Genomic DNA, 24650 nt, shown 5'->3' with positions numbered 1-24650 from the left:
TGTTTCGTTCTGGTTTTTTAATTGAAAAAAAATCAGACAATATATTCTGATTACTGTTTTCCCTTCCCCAACTCCTTTCAGAGAAGGAAAGAAGGGAGGGAGGGAGGAAGGAAGGAAACACAAAGTCCATAAAACACAAAATTGGAAACCTTAGTATATGTATAAAAGGCCAGTAAGAAAAAAGTGCTCAGACAAAGCTGAAAAAGTGGTATATTTATCCATCAGAATATTAAGTTGTTAAGCAAAATTATGAAACTTCCAAGTAAATATGCTAGAAAACGTGACGCAGACCCCAAAAGACAAATATAATGTATGTTTTCTCTTATATGTCAATGTTAGCTTTTAAACATTCACTAGGAACACTACAAACTATAACCACAGAAATTAAGTATAGAGTAAGAGACCATGACAGTGGTTCTCAACCTGTGCGTCATGACCCCAGGGGAATCTATGGCACTTTCACAGGGTTCACCTAAGAGCACAAATATTTACATTATTTGTAACAGTAGCAAAATTACATTTTTGAAGTAGCAATGAAAATAAATTTATGGTTGGGGGTCACCACAACATGAAGAACTGTATTAAAGTTTGCAGCATAAGAAGGTAGAGAACCATTGAACTAGAAGGAAGGCATGGGTTGCAGGGTGTTTCTCAAGGAGGGGGAAATAGAATATACAGTTATGGAGAGGCAGGGGCCGGGATTGGAGCAGGAGGATTAAATGGGGAGGGGTACAGAAGAAAGGAGGTAAGGGAGGGAATATAGGAAGGGACAGCTAACACTGAGGGCCGTGTGAGGGGACATATGGAAACCTGCTACTGAAGAAGCTTAAATTGTTTACATACATAAAAGAAGTCTAAATAGAGTCACCAAATAACAGGGAGACTATGTCCCAACTAGACATCTTCTGCCACCAAGTGAAACCTCCAGTGCCAGGAATGGGATTCATCTAGTTGTTTGTTTTTAGACATTTCGTTACAGGACGGATTTCTTTCAGCTGCGTGGCTAGCACAAGTGGGATGAGTGCTGTTGCATTTACTCTCCTAATTGATTTGTACCTGAGTTATTTTCAGAGCCTCTGATGCTCTTTATTCAATCTTCGTTGTCTCTTCACTACATTCAGATATGTGTGGGTTTACTATTCATACCTTCCACTGCCTGCAATGACACCGAACATGTTTGCTCTATCATCCGCAGAGGAGCATAGATGTGGCTCATGTGTGTTTGATGTCCTCAGAGCTGCACAGCTTCTGAGTGAGTGCACTTGTTTGCTCAGGTTCCACACATCGTAGAGCTTTTTTAGCTACTTTCATTTTGCCAGCTAACTCTTAAACTGGCTAAAAGCTTCCATTGTGAAGGACAAAAATCAATCTGCTACTGTTAGTGATGAAAGTGATGGCAGAGTCAGCAGGATGATTCAGTGGATTAGGGTGCTTGTTGCACAGGCATGGTGACTCGAAGTTTGATCCCCAATACCCATGTAGTAGGAGAAAACTCCTGAAAGTTCTGTGAGCTCCACAGCTGTGTTGTGGCACTTGCATGCACACACTCACTAAATAAATAAGTAATATGACATACATATATCAAAACCTTTTATTATATCCCATAGCTATATGTTATAATTGTCAATTAAAATAAAGTATGGGAGCTGGGGACATGGGCTTAGCATGTTCTTCCAGTGCTTGCTGTTCTTCAAGAGGACCCAAGATCAGTTCCCACAACCTTATTGGGGCTGTGCTCATTACTAGCTTGTAACTCCAGCTCTGGGCCTTGTGGCATCTTAGGAAGCTCACATGTAGGTGGCATACCTACATGCACACACACATATGTGTACTCTCACCATAGACATATAAGAAATGAATGATGGCCAAGAAAACAATAACATGTCTCAAATTAAGATTTGGGGAATAAATTTGAATATAGTCAGGAAGTTTATGGTGGTCCATAATTCTCCTGATATCGATGAACAGAACATGTTTTTCATCTTTATGTAGGAAACTGGAAATAATGATTCCTTAAACAGTTCAGAACGTTCAATAAATTCAGTTTGTTTTTCAAGTGGCAGGTGAGATTAATAGCATTTAGAAATAAATTATACATGAAATTTTACAAGGAAGTGAGTGTCTGCAAAAATTGATTCATGAATGAGCTAGGGGCTTATGTATACAACTATTTTTGCAAAAAAAAATTGGAATGTAATTTGTATTCTTGCAGTTCCCACTCTACACTTTTCTGTCCTGTGGTTTATAGTATTTCCACAAAGTTGTGCAACCATCTCCACTATAAACAACCACCCCCATTGTTGCCTAAAGAAACCCAAGGTGGAAGGAACCACCCCTCTGCCTTTGGCAACCACTGATCTAACTCTGTGTGGATTTGCCTATTTGGGCTGTTTTCACTTTTAAATAGATAACAAATTATAGGATAGCTGTAATAAAAACAGAATCAGGTATTGTTATAGTTGTGTAGGCAGAATACAGATTTAACAGTTTTCAAAAACACATTATATACGCCAAAGATTTTAAGCTGCTATTTTAACTTTTTCCAATATTTTATTTTGAAAGTATGTTGTTCCATTGATTTGGTCATTAATATACAGTTGGTGCTCCATATCTGTGGTTTCTTCATCTGGATTCAGCGATCTTAGATGCAAAATGGAGTTTGGGTTATAATAGTTTTACATGTACTGAACAGACTTTATTCTTGCCATTCCCAAAGCAGTGCAGTATAGCAAGTTGCATTTCTATTTTATTGGGTATTCTGAGTAATCTAGAGATGATTTAAAGAATGTAGGAGATTATTATTGTTATTACATATATCTCCTAGTTTGAATGAACTCTTGGATTATTATGGTATGAGGAGGGAGGTGTTTTACTACCAGTCTAAGATACTGAGGGAGACTATAAGAGGCTAGTGATCAGAAATGTTGGTAGTCCAAGGAATGTTCCTTTATGGTTACAAAGAAACAATATGTTTATATGCTTTTAAAACTAATGCTGTGGTTTATGCCTACCAGGTCCCACTCAAAAAAGAAAGCTACTGGCAACTTTATTTGATCAATATTAGCATTATTCATGTCATAAATGTTACATAAAATTACTTTTTATATTTGGATTTGATTTACAATATTTTTGGTTATATAATTATATAAGAGGCATAAGTATAAGGAATTTGTATTTATGCATACCTAATTGACATTTTAAAAACATGAATCAATATCACTAGAAGGTTTTTAAATTTCTTTAAAAAGTTAACATTCTTACACAGGATTAGAATATGCGACCAACTTGAGGTACATAGTGAGAAATAGGATCCTCCCTTACTAAACAGAAAGTGTTCATTCTCAAATATGACAGACACTGTTTTATACATCCATGGATTTTGCTCTATATAAGCTTAATTTCAAAGTTATAATTTCTTCCTGTTTCCATTTTTAAATTTAGTCTCAAGTGCAGCATGAATGTTGCTTGGTGCATGAGTGGTGAAGGGTTTGAGTATGTGATTGAGGCTGTCAGGGGGAGTTAGTTGAAGGTCAGAGACACATAAGAAGAGTCCCCAAGAGCAGTGGTCAGGGTGATGTTGACACATTAGAACAGCTGGCTGGGCTCAAGGTTCTTAGTACTTTTCTTATTTTGAATCAGAGGTTTAAGATTATCCATATAACAAATGTGTGCAGAGACTATGAAAAGCATAAAGGTTTCAAAGGAGAAATGCAGCCCACAGTCAGTGTTATGCAGGTACCCACATATACTAGAGAGAGGGCCCCTTCCTGCCACTCTTCTTCACTTGGTTCCAGCAATGTGCCCTCCATCACTAGTTTCTTCTGCCAGGTTCTTGACTAGTGTGTTCACTGGCCTGCTTTCTAGATGCCAGGCATCTCTATTCATGTGGCACATTGTCCTCTAGCAACACTCTGCACTGCTCAGTGTTACGGCCTCAGTGTTACTTCCTAATGAGTGTGACCTGGGAGCTAACAGTCTGTAGCATTTGTCATTAGTTACTTTGAATTACTTTATAAATAGTTTCAGAGTTGTTCACATATTTAATGGAGGTCTCAAGATGTCATTAATATTCTTTAGGGATGCTTCATTTGCACTGTAAAGTATATGCATGCTATTGTAGACTCCATAAAAACCTCCAGGTGAATCATCCCTCTTGTCTATCAGGGGGTTGCTGTGGAGTGTACATCTGTCTAATATGCTTTTGTGGACCCTTTAGGGTGTAATCATCATCTTGGAGTTCTTTGGTTTGTTTGATATTTTTCTCCCTCCATCTGTTTCCCTTCCACTGTCTCTCCTTCTGTCCTACTCTTTAAGGGGTTAAATGTATTGAACCACATTTTTTGGTACTGGCACTTATAAAACATTTGTAAAGTACAAGTAGATTATTTTTGGTTTGTATGGGCACCACACTTGACTTTTACCGTGCCTGTGTGACTGCTGCCTATGAGATTGTTCCTAATGGTGAGCTTTTTGTCTTCAGGTACACTGAAGAGATGGTGCCCTGGCACCCTTGCCTGAAGCTTATTAGCAATTGTGAGCAGAAGCTTTCCAGTCACACAGCAAGGCGCTTGATCACAATGGAAAAGGTGAAAGAATTTGAGGTATGTTGCCTACATTTTTTTTTTTTTTTGGTATAAATTCTGGAAGAATCAAAACTTGATCTTTCTAGATAGCTTTCCTGGAGTAGGATTTGGAAATGTTAGTCTTGATTTTGGTAATATAGATGAGTTTAGGAAGAAGCAGAAGTTGGAGATATTTGTGGCTTTTGGTTGTGGTAGGATAGAGGGCTTTACTAGAAGAGTCAGAGACTCACTGAGGCTGTGGGTTTTATTAGATGTCCTGTTGCAAAAGCAAGACTTCATGACTGCAGACTTGAATGTTTGTATTTATCTATTAAGCATGTATGTGCATGCACACATGTACCATGGCGTGTGTGTAGAAGCCACAGGACACCTGAGGGAGTTGGTTCTCTCCTTCTGCCATGTTGATTCGAAGGATTGAACTCAGGTCATCAGGCTTGGTGGCAAGCACCTTTACCAAATGAGCCACCTCACTAGCCAAATTTTAATTGAGACCAATGATTCTTTATGTAAGGAAGCAAGTAAAATTTCCTTATCTGTTAGAGGACAGTGCCAGCAATCATACTCATTCATTCATTCATTCATTCATTTATTCATTCATTCATTCTCATATTCTCTCTCTCTCTCTCTCTCTCTCACACACACACACACACACACTATATTTAAATTTGAGAAAAAGTTTTAAAAGCATTTGTTACTTTCTATCCTGATTAGAAGTGAAGTAAATAATACCTTATTGAATGAAATTTTAGTACCATGATAGAATGCCCTTTGTGCTGTCCTTCTCTGGACTGACAGGCTCTCCGAAATGCACTGGCTGTTTGGACAAGCCATGTTTTTATAGGGCAAGCAGAACAGGGTAGGTGTATGTGAATATTTTCCAATGCCCATCTCTACTCTCCATTTGATTGATTGTCATCTAAGTTATACCGTATAGGTCTTCCACAGTAGTAACTTATACACTGCCTTTTGTATCTGTGACTTTGCATCTTTCATCCCTTTCCCATTTGTACCTATCTTTAATTCAGAATCTTGTTACCACATAATTGGTTTACAATGACAGATCCGAATCTTTCTCCTGTCTTGTTCATATCTATTAAATAGATTTTCCTAAATATTGCATTTATCTTTCTTTATGCAAAATGTTTTAGCTAATCATTTTTGTTACTAGATAATGTTTATAAAGTTTTCAGCATGGTATAAATTATCCTCAATAATTAGACTCCAACATCAAGACTCTTCAGGAACCTAAACTATTCATCTAGATAAGTAGTTGGTGGTTATCTACCACCATTTCCTTGTATAGATATATGTGGTATCAGAATGCATGGTAGTAGTTAAAAAAAAAATCACCTGTTCATATTCCAGTCTCATCTCCACAATTCATATTCAAGACAATAGATATCTATGGGATGGACACGGTTTTCCAGTGTGCTCCTAAAGTTTATCTATGTAATTATATTTAAAAAAGGGATATCAATGTTAAACCATTTTTTATAGTAACAGTTTGTCTTTCTTCAAATGCTACTACACATTTTGTATTAAATAATTTACCTAATTAGAGTTCTTTGTGGAAATCAAGTCCTGTTCCAAGTATAATCATTTATCATTAGTTGTTTAGAACATTGCAGATTCAGAAATTCTTGAGAGTGGTTTCCATATTTATTGGCAAAGTGACAATCTTCAAAAATGTCAATTTCAAATGTAGTAGAAGCCCTGTTGTGTTACTGTCCATTGCAATACTGGCCACTCTGACTCCAAACTCACTGTCTGATGATGGTAATGTGTTGAATTCTTTCAGTTGTAGACTTGCTTCCATGTACCAGCTAAACTTTCTGTTTCCCCAGAGTTACTTGTACTGTTCTTAGGGCTATTTATTCCAGGTAGAAATATTATGGTGATTATGTAATCTAGCTAAATACTTGTTATATAAGTGAAATGTGAGTGTAAGAATAGAGTTAATCTTTCTGTAACAAATAACACAAATGCTTTAGAAGAGAAGATGCTTTTGTAGTCTGCTGCTAAGATAGATTTGAGAGCTTACAAGCTAGCTCAGCTAGGGCTCTAGGGCACTTGCCAGTCTGATGACCTGAGTTGGGTTTCTAGAACCTGTATGGAAGGAGAGAACCAACTTTCATAAGATTTCCTCTGGTTTGTGACACATGCACCCACTCCCAAATGAAGTAAGTAAATAAATTTGGATACACACACACACACACACACACACACACACACACACACACATCACATATGTTCCTGGATACACACACACACACACACACACACACACACACACACACACACACATCACATATGTTCCTGGATTCAGTTTGCTTTGTAAGACACTAAGTTCTTGATTTACTTGATGCAAGATAGAACTGGGTCTCTATAGGTTTCATTCCATAAAGGCTGGCAAATCACTGTAGTAATTAGTATTTATAAGCAAATAGGGGTATTTTAATTACAGAAATTTCTCACATTTGTGAAAGTGGAAAGTGCAAAGGTTGGTTTCTAGAAGGTGAGACTGACTATCCTCCTGGGGTATTGGTGTCTCCCTTGTAGCTGTGTCTCATACAGCCTTCGTTATTCAGCCTGCCTGTGTTATCTCTTCCTCTTTTCACAAAGATCTGTTATGCTGGATTATGATCCACCATTATGGCATTTTTTTTACTCTTAATTACTGCCTCAAAGGCCCCGTCTATAAATATAGTTAGGTTTTAAAGTAGGGCTGGTCCCTAGTGCTAACCATTATCAACTTAATAGGAAACCCTAGACTGGTTATTGTTAGAGCCGCTTTCCTTTTCCAATCAGAATATATATATTTCTATGTTTTTCTTCTGGTATGTTAAGGGAAGTGAGGTGGTTGATCATTTAATAGTAGTTTTATGACTTCTATAAATTACAGCTTTTAACATAATCATTTGAGTTAGTAATGATATTAGTAGCTAATGTGTTACGTGTCAGGACAAAAGAGATAGTTTAACAAAACAAATATTAGTTGTAGATGTTCTAGTTTTAATTCTTGTTAGCAAAAAGCAGATTATATGACACTAGCTTCCTTCATGATGTTGCCTACATAAATAGCAGCTCTACATAAATTGTGCTCCAAAGAATTACCCTGATATAGAGAAGATTCTTATCCATTTCTATTTTTATGGAAATTGAAACAAACAATAAACTAGGATCTTGTGGGAACTGATGCCATATATGATTTCTCCTGGGCCTAGTTTAAGAAAATCTACTATTTTTCTTACAAATTTATACTTCTGTAAGCAAATTTATTTGAAAGTCAGAGGAAAATGGGCTTTTGAGAGTTCTTACTGTATATTAAAATGATACATAAGCTCACTGTCCTTTGGTGTTTCAACCTATAAAAACAGGGCTGCTTCTGACTTGGCTTCCTGTTGTCATTTTACCTTTGTTCTCGTTTGAAACAGTTGCATGTGTGTGTGTTAGTGTATCAAGACAGTGTCTCACTGTGTAGTCCTGGCTGTACTGGCACTCATATGTAGATGAGTCTGGCCTGCAAATCAGAGGTGTGCCTGCCTGAGTCCCATTGCTGCCCCACCACACCTGGTTGAAACTGATGTCTTTTATAAGGAAAAGCCTTCTCCTAAGGGTCACATTAGTGTAGGCTCTCATTAGTAAGTCTTAAACAGTGTGGGATTAACTGTTGCTGTCATGTTAATGTGATCCTCTGTCGTGTTTGTTTTTAATTCATTGCTTCACTTCTGCCTTCTGTTTCCTGCTGAGGAATGTCTGCAGTTACATCAGGATCGAAGCCCTTTATAACACAGGCGGAGACAGAATTGTCAAACAGTTCTCACATGTCTGACAAATTGTTCTCAGACTTGTTCAGTGCTGTTGATTTTGGCAGTGGACGAATATTAATTTTAAATTTCTTGCTTTCATTTCATGTACTAAGACCTTTGCTTTTGTCTTGTCAGTTGTCAGGTCTAACTTCAGTTTAAAGTTAGGCTTACTTGGTACATTGTTAAAATGTTCTCCCACTGTTTAAAATGTAGAAATAAGTCATAAAAATTGTCTAATGAATATTGAATATGAATATTTGTATCTTTACATCATCGGCTATAGGTTAGATTTCTTTGTTTTGTGTGAGTAGTGAAGAAGCTCTTGATAACCATGTCAGTATTATGAAGATGCCTGATAAGATCTGTTTTTTTTTTATTGTTATTAACCTTTATTGATATATTCTAGGAACTAAATGAATTAAGTGCCATGTGTTCTTGGTGCTTGTGAGTTAATGCCATTTCAGAGATGAAGAGCCTTCCTCTAGTCCACTGATGACTTAGTTGTGAATAGCAGAGCTGAAAACGAAACTTGTCTTTACCCTTGAAATTTGACCTCTTTCCTGCATCACATTGTCTTCTACCTGAATATATTTCTACCTTTAAGTGTGTTGAGATAAAAGTTCTGGACATACTGTTTAGTAACAGGATGCTTGCCTATCAGATGTAAGACCTGAGGGTTAATTTCCACTACCACAAAAATAAATAGGCAGCAAATGTTCTTAAACATTGAATTCCCAGCTCTTTTAAACACACCCTTAATTTCCCTGTTGTTTTTAGCTCAGGATGCCATGAGAGGATGTAATACATTTTGCTAGGGTTTTCCTCTTATTGACACACAGTTAATAGTGCTGTGTATAGTTGTGATAATTCTATGAAACATTTTTTTCTTATATAAAATTCTTGGAATAAAAATATTGATCACTCCATTCCCCAGTACCTCCACCATTGCCGGGCAGTGGTGGTGCACGCCTTTAATTCTGGCACTCGGGAGGCAAAGGCAGGAGGATCTCTGGAAAATTTTTTTTTTTTTTGTTATTAATCTTACTTTTTCTTGGGTTTAAATCTTAGAGGGTCGCCATTTTTTCTTTTGTTCCTCTTCAATTAAATGATTTTGTTAAAGAAACTGACGAGCCATGAGTCAGTCAGTTCTTCAGTACCAGCAAGGGTGATTAATATGTATAGATCTTGCCACACATGTTAACAGATAAAAGTCTTACTGTGTAAAGGCAAGTAGCTTACTAAAGTCAGAGTGGGCATGGATTCTGCAAGTTCTAGAACAGTAAAAGTAAAATTGATTAAATAAATAGGCATGGCCCACTTGAACAAAACGTGAACATCATTCAGGTATTCCAATGCATGTGTTGTTGAAGGAAATGGGACTCTGTGTACAGTCGAAGGAGCTTCCTTTGTAACTCTTGTATGAGTGACAGAATTTCTACTTTGTATCTTTTTTCTTTATGCTCATGGATATTCGACTTAAAATTGCTTTTTTAGATGTTTTCTAACTCAAATGTGAATTTGTATCCTCTTTCCTCTTTATGGCTCCTAGAATCTAGTGTTGAGATTTTATGTGCATTTTCCTCAGCAAATGAGTGTACAGGTCAGTGAATACTTAGGAAGTGTGTGTGCCTATCATCAGTATGAGGTCAAGATCAGAGCAGTGCAGTACTGCAAAGACACCCCTGTTCGTGGCCATTTAGAAAAGTGTGTTGTTGTAAACATGTCCTTCCTGCAGGTAAAGCCCTGCTCTGACCTATGCAGGAGACAGTGTCTCTCTTGCCTTTGAATTTGCCCCTAAGCAAAACAGTTTTTCCTTTACACACATATACACCTTTACTAGTTTTTTTCTTAATTGATTGTGGAAATATTAATAAGTTACTCAGGATCCATATTGTTTCAGAACTAAAGTTGGAATTGTTTATTTGTATACAGGCACATGTCTTTGTATGTTATTCATCCTTTGCTTTTTAAGAAGATAAAGGTTCTTGTTAGTCCTAATTAAATATAAAATGCAGTATTTAGTTAATAGATGTTAAACTTTTATCTTGTGGGTTGGCTATTTTAATATTTGACATTGTGTTTTGCATTTATAAAGATGTAAACTTTAATATATACATTTGGAAAGCAGTCATACTTCTGTATCGTCATGCTAAGCATGAATGTGTCCACATTGTTCATTTTACACTTAGGAAGAAATTCTGTGTTGAGTGTTAAATGCCCAAAGTTCATTTATTAATAATCAGTCATTTTGAGACTCTAGATAAAATTTTAATGTAATGTCATAGACTTTAGACAACTTAATATCTTGAAATTAATTTTATAAGGAACTGAATAAATGTGAATGTATAACTTAGGGATAAAGATTTCACCTTTACTATGTTCCCATTAAGAACAACACTACAGATTTAATGGTATTAGATACCAGACTTTTGACTTGCTTGTCCTTGGTTTGGAAATGGCCTAGTGCTGTTTATAGTTGTATAACTTTAGCACAAGTGGTTTCTATGGCTACTGTCCAGTACCAGATGTAGAACAGTGGAAAGCTTTGATAAGGAGAGCAGCATTTTTAAACAAAAGCCGGACATGGGTAATTACCCTGAAGCTGAACTGAAGTCCATTATATTCAGTACTGTCGTTCACATTTCATTCCACTCTTTGCTGATTACAAGAAAGAAAGCCAACCTGCTGCTCTTCTCGTCCATCTCCTTGCTTTCTTCCTCACACTTGATTAAGAATCTGTTCAATGCTTAACTCTCTTTCACCAGCCCTGTAGTCTTTGCTGACAATATGAGATGAACACTCCTAGTTTGGTGGCATTTACTATGGTGATGGCACCCCTGTTTTTTATTTATCATGGAATAGATTTTGTAAGTTGTTTGTATTCAAGTATTTGCCATGAAGCTGCTGTTTTGTGTAAACTCCTGTCACTTTGGTTCTGCCAGTGACTTAATAGTAGCAAGGTAGAAGAAATCATGACCTCACTATCAGAAGCTGTGACTTACTGAACCTTACCTACAATTACAATAAAGCCCTTTGGTTTTCTGTTAAATGACTATAGCCTCCCATAAGCTATATCTCCTGGGTAGGGAGCTCCCTGTAGCTTATAGAACAAGCAGTATATAAGTTAATTGTCCTTAGGTATCTAACTGGTGGTTATCAGTTAACTGATGGAGATCCTGTTAGATCAGCTCAGCAGTGAGCACTGTGAAGCAGAATATTCCTTTGGCCAGTGTGGGTACTCAGTGGTGAGAGAGAAGAGGCTTCAGAGAGTCAAATCAGTAGGAGCCATGGAGGATAGGCGTCCAGAGTGGGGAGGAAGTTGAGGACGTTTGTACCCAGTAACTGAGTTTTTGCTGAGAGACTAAACATAATGTCAATATGTGAGCACAGGTGAAATTCTGGAGGAGGTGCTGTGAGAACGGGAAGATGTGTCACTGAGTATATTTTACATTCGTTAACCTTTCCTACTTTTATATATTTTCTTTCCTTAACTTGAATGTATGCTCTCACAGAGGACGTCATTGCATCTCACATTCTATCAACCTGCATTCTTGGGACCTTATTTGTCAAGTACTGTGCTTAAGCAGACCAGGCTTAGTCCTTGTCCATTGAGAGCCTGTTCGTTAGGAGAAAGTCACCAAAACGGTCACAACTTAAAGCTGGGGTTTGTAGAGATGTCTAAATATAAAGCATTCAACTGAGGAGATGGTGCTTGAGGCAAACGGTGGGGCCACTGAGTAGGCAACTGTCATTTTAACTAAGGTAGAGAGGGATGAGAAGGGCTGTGGGGTATGCAGGGAATCTTGATACTTCAGCTTCAGTAGAATGCCTGGCATCTGGGAGAGAAACACCTGAAGAACCAGAGCTGCCCACGTGAAAGGCCCTATATCAGGTTCAGGTTTACCCTATCAGTGGTGGCCAGCCTGCGAAGGATATTCGTTGGTAGAGTGGCAGAAGTGTACATTTCATGAAAGGTACCCTGGCTTCAATACGTAGGTAGGTCTGAGGTGGGGTGCTCTTGAGGAGGCTCCAGAGATAGCTTCGCAAAGATGAGCTATGATCCAGAAGCAATAGGATGTGAAGCTGCAGAGGATGTGAGTGAATTAAGAGTAGGCAGACATAGTGATTGGTGATTGGATAACTGCTGTGGAGGTGACAGTTAAGAAAGACTTCTGAGAGATCTAGATTGGCATGATTGGATAGCTGATATTCCTGTGTGTATTTATATCCCCACCACCTTCTCCTAAGAACCATACATGGTAAGGTGCCACTCCCCAATTTATTGTAAGTGTTCCAGCTGCCTTCTCTGCTTCCACATATTTTCCCTCCACTATTTCCTGGACAGTGGCCAGAATAGTTTTCACAGACGGAATAGATAGCAATAGTCTAGTTTTTAAATTGTATTGATGACTCTGAGAAGTTTAGAATAAAATTACAGATTCTTATATAACATCTAGACCACTCTGATCTGTTCCTGGCAATGTTCTAGGTGCAATTGGTGTCACGTCATTTTTTTGTACAGTAAACCTTAACCCTCAGTCTCCTTTCAGGGTCCAAAATGGACTCACCTGTTTGTTTTCAGTGTCTTCACATTGACTCTCATCTGTTGAGTGTCTCCTGCACTCTGTGTGATAAGGTTTACCTTCATTCTGCAGCTCTGGGATAAGTGCACATTCCTTAGAGAAGCCAACCTTGTCCTTCCTTTTCACCCCTTTCTATTCCCATGGTTGCTGTTACATCCCACCGTTTAATACCAGTGTGACATTTTATGTCTGTCTCCCACTAGGATCTGTGAACTCACAGAATTCCATTCTTTTCCACACCATGTGCGAGTGTATAGGAACAAATAGTGACTGGTTAGTGATTATTTGGGCCCCTTCATCTAAAATAAAACAATCATACTGAGCAATATTTAAACCATTTTAAGGAGTGCTAGGAGCAGGCTATTAGAGAGCCAGCCAGAAGTTCCCTGTTTAAATAATAACAAACCAAATTTTACCAAATTTTACTTTACTCTTTAAAAGTCACCAGGACACACCATTTTAATCCTGTAGTGTCTTGTAGGCTTTACTTCCCATGTAAAGCAAACTAAAAAGCAGCTGAACTGGAAAACGTAACACCTTTCCTTATTTGAGGAGATGATACAAGAGAATGGCAAACTTCTGAGGGGAAGGGATTAGGAAAATAATTTTATCTGAAAGGGCTACTCAGAGAAGAACCTTTAGTTTCTTTTCAGTCTGAACAGTGTGCCCTATTTTTTGACATGCACTATTAAAAATATATTCTTTGTTTAATCCAGAGTCATTAGTTCCACTTAAAATGGCAATTTCAAGTGTTACTACAGGACTTTCCTTTTAATGTCCTTTAGATTCCTTTAATGCTGCCTTTGTATGCAGAGTTAAGTTGCATAAAATTTTAAATAGAATTATCTCGGTGGTTACAATCTGGAGATTATTCTGGGGGCAAAGACAGGAAGATAGATATTTCAAGGCCAGTGTGGGCTGTAAATAGTGACACTGCCTCAAAACTGAAAACAATACATTAACACACGATTCACCTGAATATAGATGACTTTGTGAACATTTCCTTTCTTATTCTATAGAATGACTTGCAGTTCTAGTTTGCACACAGATGAATGGTGCCAGTTTAGACTCTATGAAGTGCATGCATATTTTCCTATTTCTGCATCATTCTTTATGAATGAAATGATGTGCACAGATGATAATGCTGTCTAAGTAACAAGGTCATCCTGGACATATGAGGATTGTGTGATTGTAGGTGTTCTGAACAGTCAAGTCTTACAAACAGCAAATGAAGCAGAGTCTTCCTGATTGTCAGGTGTATAGTCTCAGCTGCAAACAGTTTCAGTCCACAGAAGGAAATCCCATGAAGATGGACTGTCTGTGTCAACCAGCAGAGGGTAGTGTGCACATAGAAGTGAACCACTGGCTTGTGAGGCTTCTTTGACCAGTGTGGTAGAATTCCTAGATGGCTTCTGTTTAGAATTAGCAGTGCTGATAGGACAGTGGTTAAAGGGTTCTGTCTAAAGTTGAAATCTGAAGTGTATGCTACCATAACGTGGCTGTTTCAGGAGTTCCCTCTAAACGTCAAACTCCATTTTAAAGGATCCACTAATCTACCATGTGGGAAATCGACTCAGTCATCTATGTATTCACATAACTTGTAGCTTTTAAGACGGACAGAATTATAATGAAGAAAGCATGAGCTTTTGATGTCTGACTCTGGCCGCAGTCTGGCAGTACTCTGTTCCAGCTGCATGGCTTGTGGCACATTGGTAAAGCTCTCTCAATCTCTGTTTCTCCATCTCCAAAATGTAGATGAAAAGAATGCAGAAAATTAAGTAATTACCTTAGACAAGACCCAGTTGATAACAAATCCGTAGTAGTTCTTTTTTGAATGAACTTGTCTATTTCTTGTAACATTTACAGTGCTGACTTTGAATGGGGAAGAGGTCTGAGAGCTGTTGGCTTCTTTGGTTTTCTACCGACACTTAGTTACTGGTTAGGAAATGACAGCAGGCAATAGTGTTATGAGATGTAATATTTTGTTCGTTTTTATCTGATTGCTACTCTACTAATGACACTACTGCTATTGAATTGGGAAAGCTGCCCTTTAATCTTCATCACTACTGTTTTCACTTTGGGTGTTTCCTATGTGCTTTTTTTAAAATTTAGTATGCATGCAGTATTTCATGTTTATTAAAACAGAATTGAGGTTCTGTGACATAGAAATGATTGATAGCTGTAGACAGGGTTGGAACTGTTAGAAAAAGCAGAAGACAAACACCAGGCATACGTGGGGGGATGAGGAAGATCAAAGACTTTTGCTTGAGGATACTCATCCCCTTTCAAAGAAATGTGTTGGCCTTCAAGATATTGAGTTAAAAACAAAAACAAAAACAAAAAACAAAACAGGACAATGAAACAAAACCCAAGATATTCCTAGGCAGCAAATGTGAATAGAGAAGAACAGTGAAGGTGATGGAAATATGCAGAGTTGATTATCATTGTCTCAAGTGTGGGCCCTGGTAAAGGGACTAAAGATAGATGGACAAGGAGAGAGAAGAGGAAACACAAATTGAATTTGCTATTTGTTTCGAACTGTGGTTAATGTCATTTTATGTGGCATTTCTATGTATGTGATGATGGATGTTCCAAGAGGAACATTTTTCAGTTAGGGTGTTTCCACATAGGTGGAAATTTTAGCCACAGTTCCTGAGCTGTCTGGCTTATCTCAGAGCAAGATTTAACTTCTGGCCGATCCTTGGCTGCGCAGGGGATGTGGAGTTTTGAGGCTCCAGGAATTTCTGTAGTGTTCTGTCTCACAGTTGGGGCATAGGTGATCTTGAAAGTGGACATTTGAGTGCAGGACTCATACACATATCTGACATATTCCTCTCTGCTTCCTGGGATATGAAGAGAAAGGCTGTTCCCTGAGCAGTTGCATTTCAATGGTTAATGGTCCTAGACCAACTTTCTGTCTTTGCTGCCTTGTCTCTAGGACACTGAGGAACAAATACAGTCTTTTAGGGCTTAGTTTGCCCTTACTGCTTAGAGATCCATTTTTTTTTCTTTATGAGCCTATATTGATTGTTCAAAATACTGGTGTGACATTTTCATCCATGTCTATACTGCACCTTGGTCACTTTCTCCATTCTGTATCACCAGGTTGTCTTACTCGTCTCCTTTAATTCAATGATAATTTATTTGCCAAACTATCTCTTTGGTCTATAAAGGAAGCATGTTTTCCACAGTACTTGACTTTTGTTCTCCCTCCTTGACGGAGCCATATTCAAAGCCTAGGTCAGAGAGGCATGCTACCTGGCGCTGGGGCATTCTCCATTTCTGTTCCCCCAATCCTCCTCACAGGGGAAGGTTATTCCAAGAAGTTACATAGTATGCTTTCAGAGGTCATACTCAGAGGTCAAAGAGGTCATATAGGAGCCATAATGAGAGTAGTGAACAGAAAGGCAGAGCTGGGAGGGACTTGTTGCTGGTGTTGATTCTTTTGTGCCAGAAAACAAAGCAAGGTGTCATTCAGCAAAATGATATGTAAATTTAAACTAAATTCCAAAACTCAGTGTAAGTGACTATGAATTTAAAGAAATACATAGGACATGGGACTTTGTTTTTACTTAGGTTTGCTTCACAACTTGAAATCATTTGTAAAGTTGAGGGAGAAGCTAATGTTTCATGGTTTCCAGCAGTCTTCTCTCATCTAAACTGGAATGCCAGTCATTCTGACCCAGATTAACTTTTCCAGTGCCTGTCAGTTTTAGTACCAGTCTTTGTTGATTGTGAAGTCTGTGGAGCTCCTTCTTCACCCTGTATCTGCATCTCCTGTGTTGGAATCCTTTGTTGCTCTAATGGATGTGGATATAGTGTACAGCTTTGTGTGATTTTATGACATCACAGAACCGCCACAGTTCCTTGGTACATACCCTTTTCCTTGAGTAGAAGCTTCTTTGGTATTATCCATAGTCCCTATGATTTCAGTGTGTGTTAAACCAGGAATGACAAGGTAGTTGTAGTCTGACCATCTTCTCTGGAATTTTCTCTTTGCCCTGAGTAATGAAAATGTCTCCTTGATGCAGAGTTCTGAGTATCCAGTGAGGTGAAGTGAAGCCGCTTTGAATTCCCAAGTGTGATACAGATATAGAATGTGTGTTCACATAGTAAAGCCAAGCAAATGTACCTTGGAGTGTAACTTACTTAGAGTGAATGACTGCCATGGTTACAGGCTAACTGAAGAAATAATTTACATGTCTTTATATTTTGTATTTTCTATCCTACCAGAACAGAGACCAGTATTCACACCTGCTGAGTGATCATTTTCTGCCATACCAACGTCATAATTCCTTTCGTGAGAAATATTTTAGTGGTGTAACAAAAAGAATTGCCAAGGAAGAAAAATCCAGCCAAGAATGAAAATTATGTTGACAATCGAGAAAGAATAAGCATTTTATGGAAAGGACTTTTGGATGTGAATTTGTGTGTTTGATCTAGAAAACCTGTGCTGTTTTAAAATTTTTATATAAATAAATAATTGCTATCAATCGAAATTGAATAATTTCAAAATGGTCTTTGTTTTAGAGACTATTTTGATGTGTCTTTTGAACCTTGTTAAATTTCAGGGACTGATACATAAACTCAGTGTTTATATTTTTTACAAAGAAAATATTGTGAACTTTTTAGCCATATCTTCCAGGTATATAGTAGGCAATTAATAGTGCTGTACAATATTTTCATTTTGTAAATTTTCTTGGTTTGGTTTTTAGTTGTATCTGTTTTTCTATGCCACCAATAAACTTTCCTGAGAATTTCTAAAAATTGTGTGGTAGTGTTGGTATTTCTCATCTCATCTCATGGAGAGCTTTGAGGAAAATGAATGTTTAACTAGCAGTCCATGCAGGTCGTAACAGCAGTGGCTATGCTGCTAGGAGGAAGGCTAAGGCCTGAGAACCGCGGAGATTCTAACCCCATCACCTCCAAGGGCCTGTGCCTGTGCACTGCGTCTGTACCTTGGATTTGCTCTTGCATTCCTAAAGCTTGACTATTGGTCAAGTTAACTAACTACCCCCAATTTTTGGTTTAGAAAGCAACTGACAGTTACAAGCAGGCACAACAGCTCACATTCCTGATGGCCCTTTAATGGTATTAAGCCTAATCAGTACTCTTTGAAACAGAAGCTGTGTTTTTCTTGAAGGGGAAGCTTTGCTGAGTCTACATTGTGTCCATCGTGGAAATATCTTCTTTGAAAACCACTGTACCCATTAATTTTAGATGCTGATAGCTTTCTGCTTTTGGTGGTCAAATGGACCTCAGCGGGGCGGCAGTAAATGGATAGTTTCTCTCTAACCTAACCAGAGCCTATTTTTATTTGTGTTGTTGTTATTATTATTATTATTATTATTATTATTCTTTTACTGTGACTGTGGGAGTTTTATGAACTCAATATTAACTTACATGGCTTAGGAGCTGCAAAAGACCAGTGCTACTGAGTGGAGGTCAGACCTTCCACAGTGTTCTACTTGTCTTGTCATTCGGCACTGGATTTCGGCAGTCTGAAACCTTTCCAGGTTGTCTTGTTTGGGTTTCTGGATATTATTTGTGGTACTCTGGGGGAAAATCTAACAGTATTCAAGGATGATTTCTTTGCAGTGTTTCTGTTAAACACCGTCTTTTTTTAAGTTTCTGAGGTTGTGTTGGGATGAGTCTGAAACGTCGTAGCTGGCTCAATTGGAATATGAGATTTTTAGTTAAAACCCTTTTTGTGGATTGTCTCAAAACTTAATCCAAATATGGTCTAGAAAGTCACAACATTAACTTTAGTCTCTTTGTCCTTTAAAGTTAATTCATAGTAAATAAGTCAAAACATTTTCATTACTACTAATTGAAGTTTTCTGGACATCAATTCTTCCAGTTGTGATGTTTATTTTTACATTTATTAGTAAGTTCGGCTTCTTATTCCTGAAGTGTCACTCAAAACATAAGCAACATATATAGTTGCTTCAGAGTTGAAACTCCTAAGAGATGGAGAAACTCATAAGGTGATTACAAGATTGATGACTTCTAATCAATTTTGACTTTAGGATGCACGTCTTAATGCCCTCTCGTATAAAATTTTATTTTATTTATTATTATTAATTGTGTGTGTGTGTGTGTGTGTGTGTGTGTGTGTGTGTGTGTGTGTAGAGGAAAGAGGACTACTGTAGGAACTCTGGATTCTGGGGATTGAACTTAGGTTGTCAGCTTTGGGCACAATGTGCTTTTACCCTCTGAGCCATCTTGTTGGTCCTCAAGTTTTCTTACTCTAAAAATAAAGCCTTCATTTTTTGTATATGTTACACACTGTTTTGTTTCATAGGTGACCTTTTCCTCATGCGTTTACCAGTAGGAATATCTCCTAACAAGATGCCCGTGTTCACAAAGATCTATAGTTTGAATTTGCAGTATATTCTGGAAGGGAACTGTAGGTGGTCTGTGGACTGGCCTACTTAATGTTTATAATATGACAAAGTATGTAATTTTGTTTCTGGCATATATTAAATAGCCATAAAATCCAGATGGTTACCTCAGTGGTGCCTCATCAGAAGCACCTCCTTCCTGTCCATTTTGTTGAGTAATTTTTTTTCCCTTGTGATAGCTGCAGAGAAATGGTGGAGTAGGTGGTCTTGGGTTTGTTTAGCCAAAGTGGCTAGAAGTTTTTTTTTTTTAAGTTTAAAATCTGGTAAAATCTTCTCGACCTCTTCCTGCCCAGCATGAGCCTGTTTCTAGCCAATTTCCAACCAATCTCCTTATGACTAACTTTAAATACATGGACTGAGCAATACAGCAGTCTGAGATGCTAAGCTCTGGGAGGTAACTCAAGGTTGTCACTACTTCCCTTTTGAGAAAACTCCCTCAAATCTTGATTCCCTACTTGTGAAAGAAAAATGAGAATTTCAATGAAAAGCTATGTTGAATTTGATGTAGAAAAATAGAATGAGTTAGTGTCACTGACTGTTGTACTGGGTGTTATTTGATTGGATTGAATGTTTGAGTTTTGATACAGAAATATCTTTTAAGGTACTATGTTCTATGCTCAATATACATTAAAAGCAGAGGGTAGACTTGCTTTTCTCATCAGGAAATTAAATGTTAACACTGTATTACCTAGATGCCAATATAAGCAACTCTATCTTTTGAATAAGATGCCTTTGATGTTAGGTGAACTTCTAACATGTTAGGCTGGAAATACCAAGTACTTTTTATTCAAAGAGATATGGAATAAATTATAATGTTTATTTATTTAAAATTAGAGATGAGAAATTGCCTTTCTATGCCATTTTTACTATATTTCTCTTGTAAAAGCACATAAATGCAACGTTAGTCATTCTTATGTATGTGTATATGATGTATTGTATATGATGTGTACACATGTGTGTTAAGTGTGGCTATATATACAGTTCAGAGGGTATTGGTCCTTATCTTTTGCTTTGCTTAAGACAGAGTCTCCTCGATTGTCCCTGCATATGCATGCCAAGTTAGCTTGCCTTGGTGCTTACAAGGAGTGACCTGTTTGCTCCCATCTTGCCTTAGGAGAACTGGAATTACACACTACTACTAACCCCAGCTTTCTGTGTGTCCTGTATTTGCACTCTGGTCCTTACACTTTTCATGGTAAGCGCTTTATCCTTTGAGCCATCTCTCCAAACTTCTGGCAGTTCTCACAGTTAAAAAAAAGAAAAAAGAAAACCTTTGTAGTTAAAGACGAGGATAGTAAAGTTCAGTGCAGTATAAGGGTGGACTGGAGGTGGGTGTTACCAAGGAAACTGTTGACCTCGTTGTTGAGCTTTCTGACCAAAAGAGAATAAATTACACCAAAATGAAAACCTTGGCACTTTTTTAACAAGAATATGGTTTTGCTCCATTACAAAGATACTTTGAAAACTAAACACTTGCAAGAAGCATTTCCCCCCTTAGGATTGTATTCATAGAATAAGTGAAGCTCACATTCGGTTCCAACTCACCCACTCCCAGTTTTCTCAGATACTTATCAAGTAATGTGGTTTATAATCCAAACAAAAAAAAAAGTGCCTTAATCCAGAACATACACACGACACAATAACACTAGACTGATGCTGTTTGGACTTCACTAAAACACTGAGGTCTTCTCTAAAACAAAGCGGTTTGCACACGTGAAGTCTAGAGTGTAAAGAATTATAACAGAATGATAAACATATCTGGGATTCTATCTAGCCATAGAATCAGAGAAACAGCACATTCCTGTCTGTCCTTTGGGGTGAACAAACTTAGAAAGAACCTGACTGTTCCCTTAAAAGAGGCCTGCCTCAGGACCTGCATATGTTTCCTTGTGTGGGAAAAGCACATTGACATTTACACATAATTGAGGCCAACCTGGAATTTGGCTCTTATCCCTTCCTTCCTAAGCCATTGTAGATGGGCTCTTAGAAGGATGGAGTTTAGTTGTTATGGCAATCTCTTAAGAACCCTGAGTCATGGAACAAAGTGGGGCTTAATGTATGAATGTTAAGGTACGCCAGCTTCCTTTATGTAACTCATTCTCCAGTTTCTTGGCATATTGGGATGCGCTTAGTATATTTTTATTGTGGACTTTGAACATTCTTACCAAGTTAATCATGTTGTAGTCATGCTGAACTGAACAGCTTGAAAAGGATCTACTTTGACCTTTTAACCTCTAAATTTAGAATCTCCCCTTTAATCAACCGCCTCAACCTTCCTATGGATTTATCAGGAGAACTGTTTTGACTAACACATTAAGTGTTAGCCATGAAGATTTGCTGGGCCTATATGTGAAGTTAAGCAAATTAAAAGTAGAAAAGAAAACTGGAAATGCCAATGGTACTTATGATATTGAAGTTGTGCTTTGATGGCCATTCAAGCGGTTAATTGTTGAAATGGGTCCAGATGGTCAGAGTTGGAATGAGTGAAGGCTAAAGTCTGTGAACCTCTTAATGTTTGCGTATACCTCATGGACTGGAATCCACATAACTACACATACCTGTAATACTAGTATTCTTGAGGCTGAGACTGGGGATCTTGATTTTTGAGTTCAGCTTGGGCTCATAGTGAAATCTGGTCTCACACATGAAAGAACAGTCATTCAGTCAATCATGGAATGACTATTTCACCACAAATTGGAGGGCATTCAGCACAAACAGCAAGTTGGTGTGTGGTGGTTAGACGGGCCAGTGTTGGTTTTGTTATTTGCACTTTTCTGTAGCATACACTTAGTGAGGACCAATTCTCCCTAGAACTCTTGCATTCTCTATGTCTACCTAAGTGAGGCATGTGCCTGATCCATAATGAGCTGGGAATCTGGAAGAGGTTTTCTTTAAGCTCCTCCTACAAGTCACAGAACAGAGCTCAAGCATGCACATAGACTTAGAAAATAGTGTCTTCTCCCCAGAGTAAAAGCATGGTTATTACCCTTGATTAAAAAAAAAAAAAAATGACCATTCTAAGATCACATTCTAAGTTCATGGGATAAATCCCACTGTGTGTAAAAGTACCTCTTTGGACCTATTGACTCCACCACCTTAATCTTACACTGATTATCCTGCTGCTTGTTGGACATGCGTTATAAAATTCTTTGTACATGATTCAGGAAGCTCATATCTTCTGCTAGCATCCATGCAACTGGCTGTTAACTTACTGGATTATAAAAAGCAAAGTCTTGGACCCTTACAGTTCTAACAGTTGGGTGATGAGGGTAGCATGCTGACAGAGATGTTGCTTGTTAAGAAAGAATGAACTTTTTGGCCAAATAACAGGATTTGAAAGAAGTCCTCAGGGATTTCTAAACAAGCCCTCAGGCCCAACCAGGTCACAGAGCAGTCTTCTTTATTACCTGTTAATGAGGAGTGTGGTGATTTCAATAGTAATGGCTCTCATAGGCTATAAGTTGGAATGCTTGGTCACCAGGGAGTGGCACTAGTAGGAGGTGTGTCCTTGTTGGAGGAAGTGTGTCACTAGGGTGGGCTTTGGGGGTTTCTAATGCTCAAGGCAGGCCCAGTGTCTTTCTTCTGCCTCATGCCAATCCAGATGTACAATTCTGGCTCCTCCAGCATCAAGTCTGCCTGTGTGCCTCCATGTTTACCACCATGATGATAATGCACTAACCCTGTAGGCCAGCCCCAATGAAATGGTTTCCTTTATAAGAGTTACCATGGTCACCGTGTCTCTTCATAGCAACAGAAACCCTAAGATGAGTGATGTAGTAATTACATGTCAGATACCCAGAAGCAGGCTTAAAGTCCCAAGACCCAAGTGGTCCCGCATTTCTTTTTGCAGCTCATTTTCTGTGATTGGGGCTGGTGGAATGTGGACTTTGTAGTTTTCTCAGTGGTCTGGCTAGATCCAGGTCCATTCCACTGAGAAAAGACTAAGATACAATGTGAGAGGGCTGAGGGTCCCCCTGTAGATCAGTCACACTTACACACAATGAGCACAGAAGAAGAAAAGGTTATGATCTGGCAGACAGAGACTAGGTGAATTGCTAGGACTCTGGCCATCTTCCTTAGGAACTAAGGTGGTAGGGCTCATGTGGCTTTTTAAGGAAACATGGCAACAACTGGGCTCTGTATGACTCAGCTGCTTCTGGCTGTCTTTCCTGCCACTCCCCCTCCCTGCCCCCAAATAGGCCAGAGATGTAAACAAAAGTTGTTTTTCTTCCCAATGGATTCTTGCCATCATGGAGCTTTGGGCTCTCAGGGAGATACCCTTGATACAAACTCCTGGGAGAAGAAATAGGTGAGGCATTCATCCTGTTAGGCAGCTCAGTGAGCCATTTGTCCCGGGTTTGAGACCTAACAGTCCACTACTGTTCTTCACTGAGTTTACAGTGCCAATGAAGGTCAAAAGTACAGAATGGGAAACTGACATAAAGATTGAGTTCTCACAGCCCACCCCCCCACCAGAAAACTCTGCTGTGTTAAAACCGGGAAGAGCTTAGAGGATTTTCCCCTTTGTAATGGAGTAAAAGCTTCTGATTAAAATGAACCCCTACAGACAAAACGGTTCACAGTGATGTAATGGATATGATCATCGTATGATTTTGCCTTTGGCAGAGTAAAGTGGTTGAAATTTCCTCCTTTTCCACCTTTATTCTCCCTCCCTCCTCCTCTTTTTCCTTTTTTTTTTTTTGAGCTGGAAACAGCTGTCATTATTTAAAAGAGGGCAGGGATAAAGCCTTACATACTGGCCTGGAAGCCGGTACTCTGTGTCTCCTCATTTCTCACACTTTAACCTTACCTGGGTTTCCTTAAGGAAGGCATTAGGGGTGGGACTAACATTTCCTTGTGGGAAAAGAGGCCATATACATATACATACATATATATATGTGTGTGTGTGTGTGTGTGTGTGTGTGTGTGTGTGTGTGTGTGTGTGTGTGTTGCTGTGCAGTATGACTTGATCTGCCATTAAGAAAGCTACCCTGGCAGATGACACTCATGTGCCTTCTAACAGTAGGAACAAATGTGGGTGCAAACAGAACTGTCTAGTTCATTCTATAGAGATTCATTCCTTGAAGAGACTGACTAGAATCAATCTGTAGATTTGGCCATCACCGCCTAGATGTGTCATCCCTATTACCAGGACTCATCCCTGGACAAGACCTGGCAGCGTACCCACAGTTATGGACAGGACACAAAGTAGATTTTGTGTTTCTGATGCAGCAGTTGCCATTTGGTACCAGACTTGGGAGTCCTGGTTCC

At 38.5% G+C, this 24650-nt stretch overlaps 1 protein-coding gene across 6 annotated transcripts in view; it reads left to right on the top strand.

The window, feature by feature from the left end:
- The window catches only part of LOC100774416 (tRNA (guanine(10)-N2)-methyltransferase homolog), a 109689-nt gene that overhangs the window by 41510 nt on the left and 43529 nt on the right, over window positions 1–24650 (top strand). For 5 of the 6 annotated variants that reach the window (XM_027398418.2, XM_035440334.1, XM_027398421.2 and 2 more), the window contains 2 exons: window positions 4481–4601; window positions 17209–17742. In XM_027398418.2, coding sequence (XP_027254219.1) covers window positions 4481–4601; window positions 17209–17340 — 253 coding nt within the window. In that variant the 3' untranslated portion in view covers window positions 17341–17742. Of the gene's footprint in view, window positions 1–4480; window positions 4602–17208; window positions 17743–24650 lie in introns of those variants that run through there. The other variant, XM_027398419.2, reaches the window with a different exon arrangement.

This window comes from Cricetulus griseus, chromosome 2 (genome assembly GCF_003668045.3).
Source record: "Cricetulus griseus strain 17A/GY chromosome 2, alternate assembly CriGri-PICRH-1.0, whole genome shotgun sequence".
Classification (NCBI taxonomy): Eukaryota; Metazoa; Chordata; class Mammalia; order Rodentia; family Cricetidae; genus Cricetulus; species Cricetulus griseus.
The sequence above is the reverse complement of the archived record's forward strand: the minus strand, read 5'-3'. Positions and strand labels throughout refer to the sequence as shown.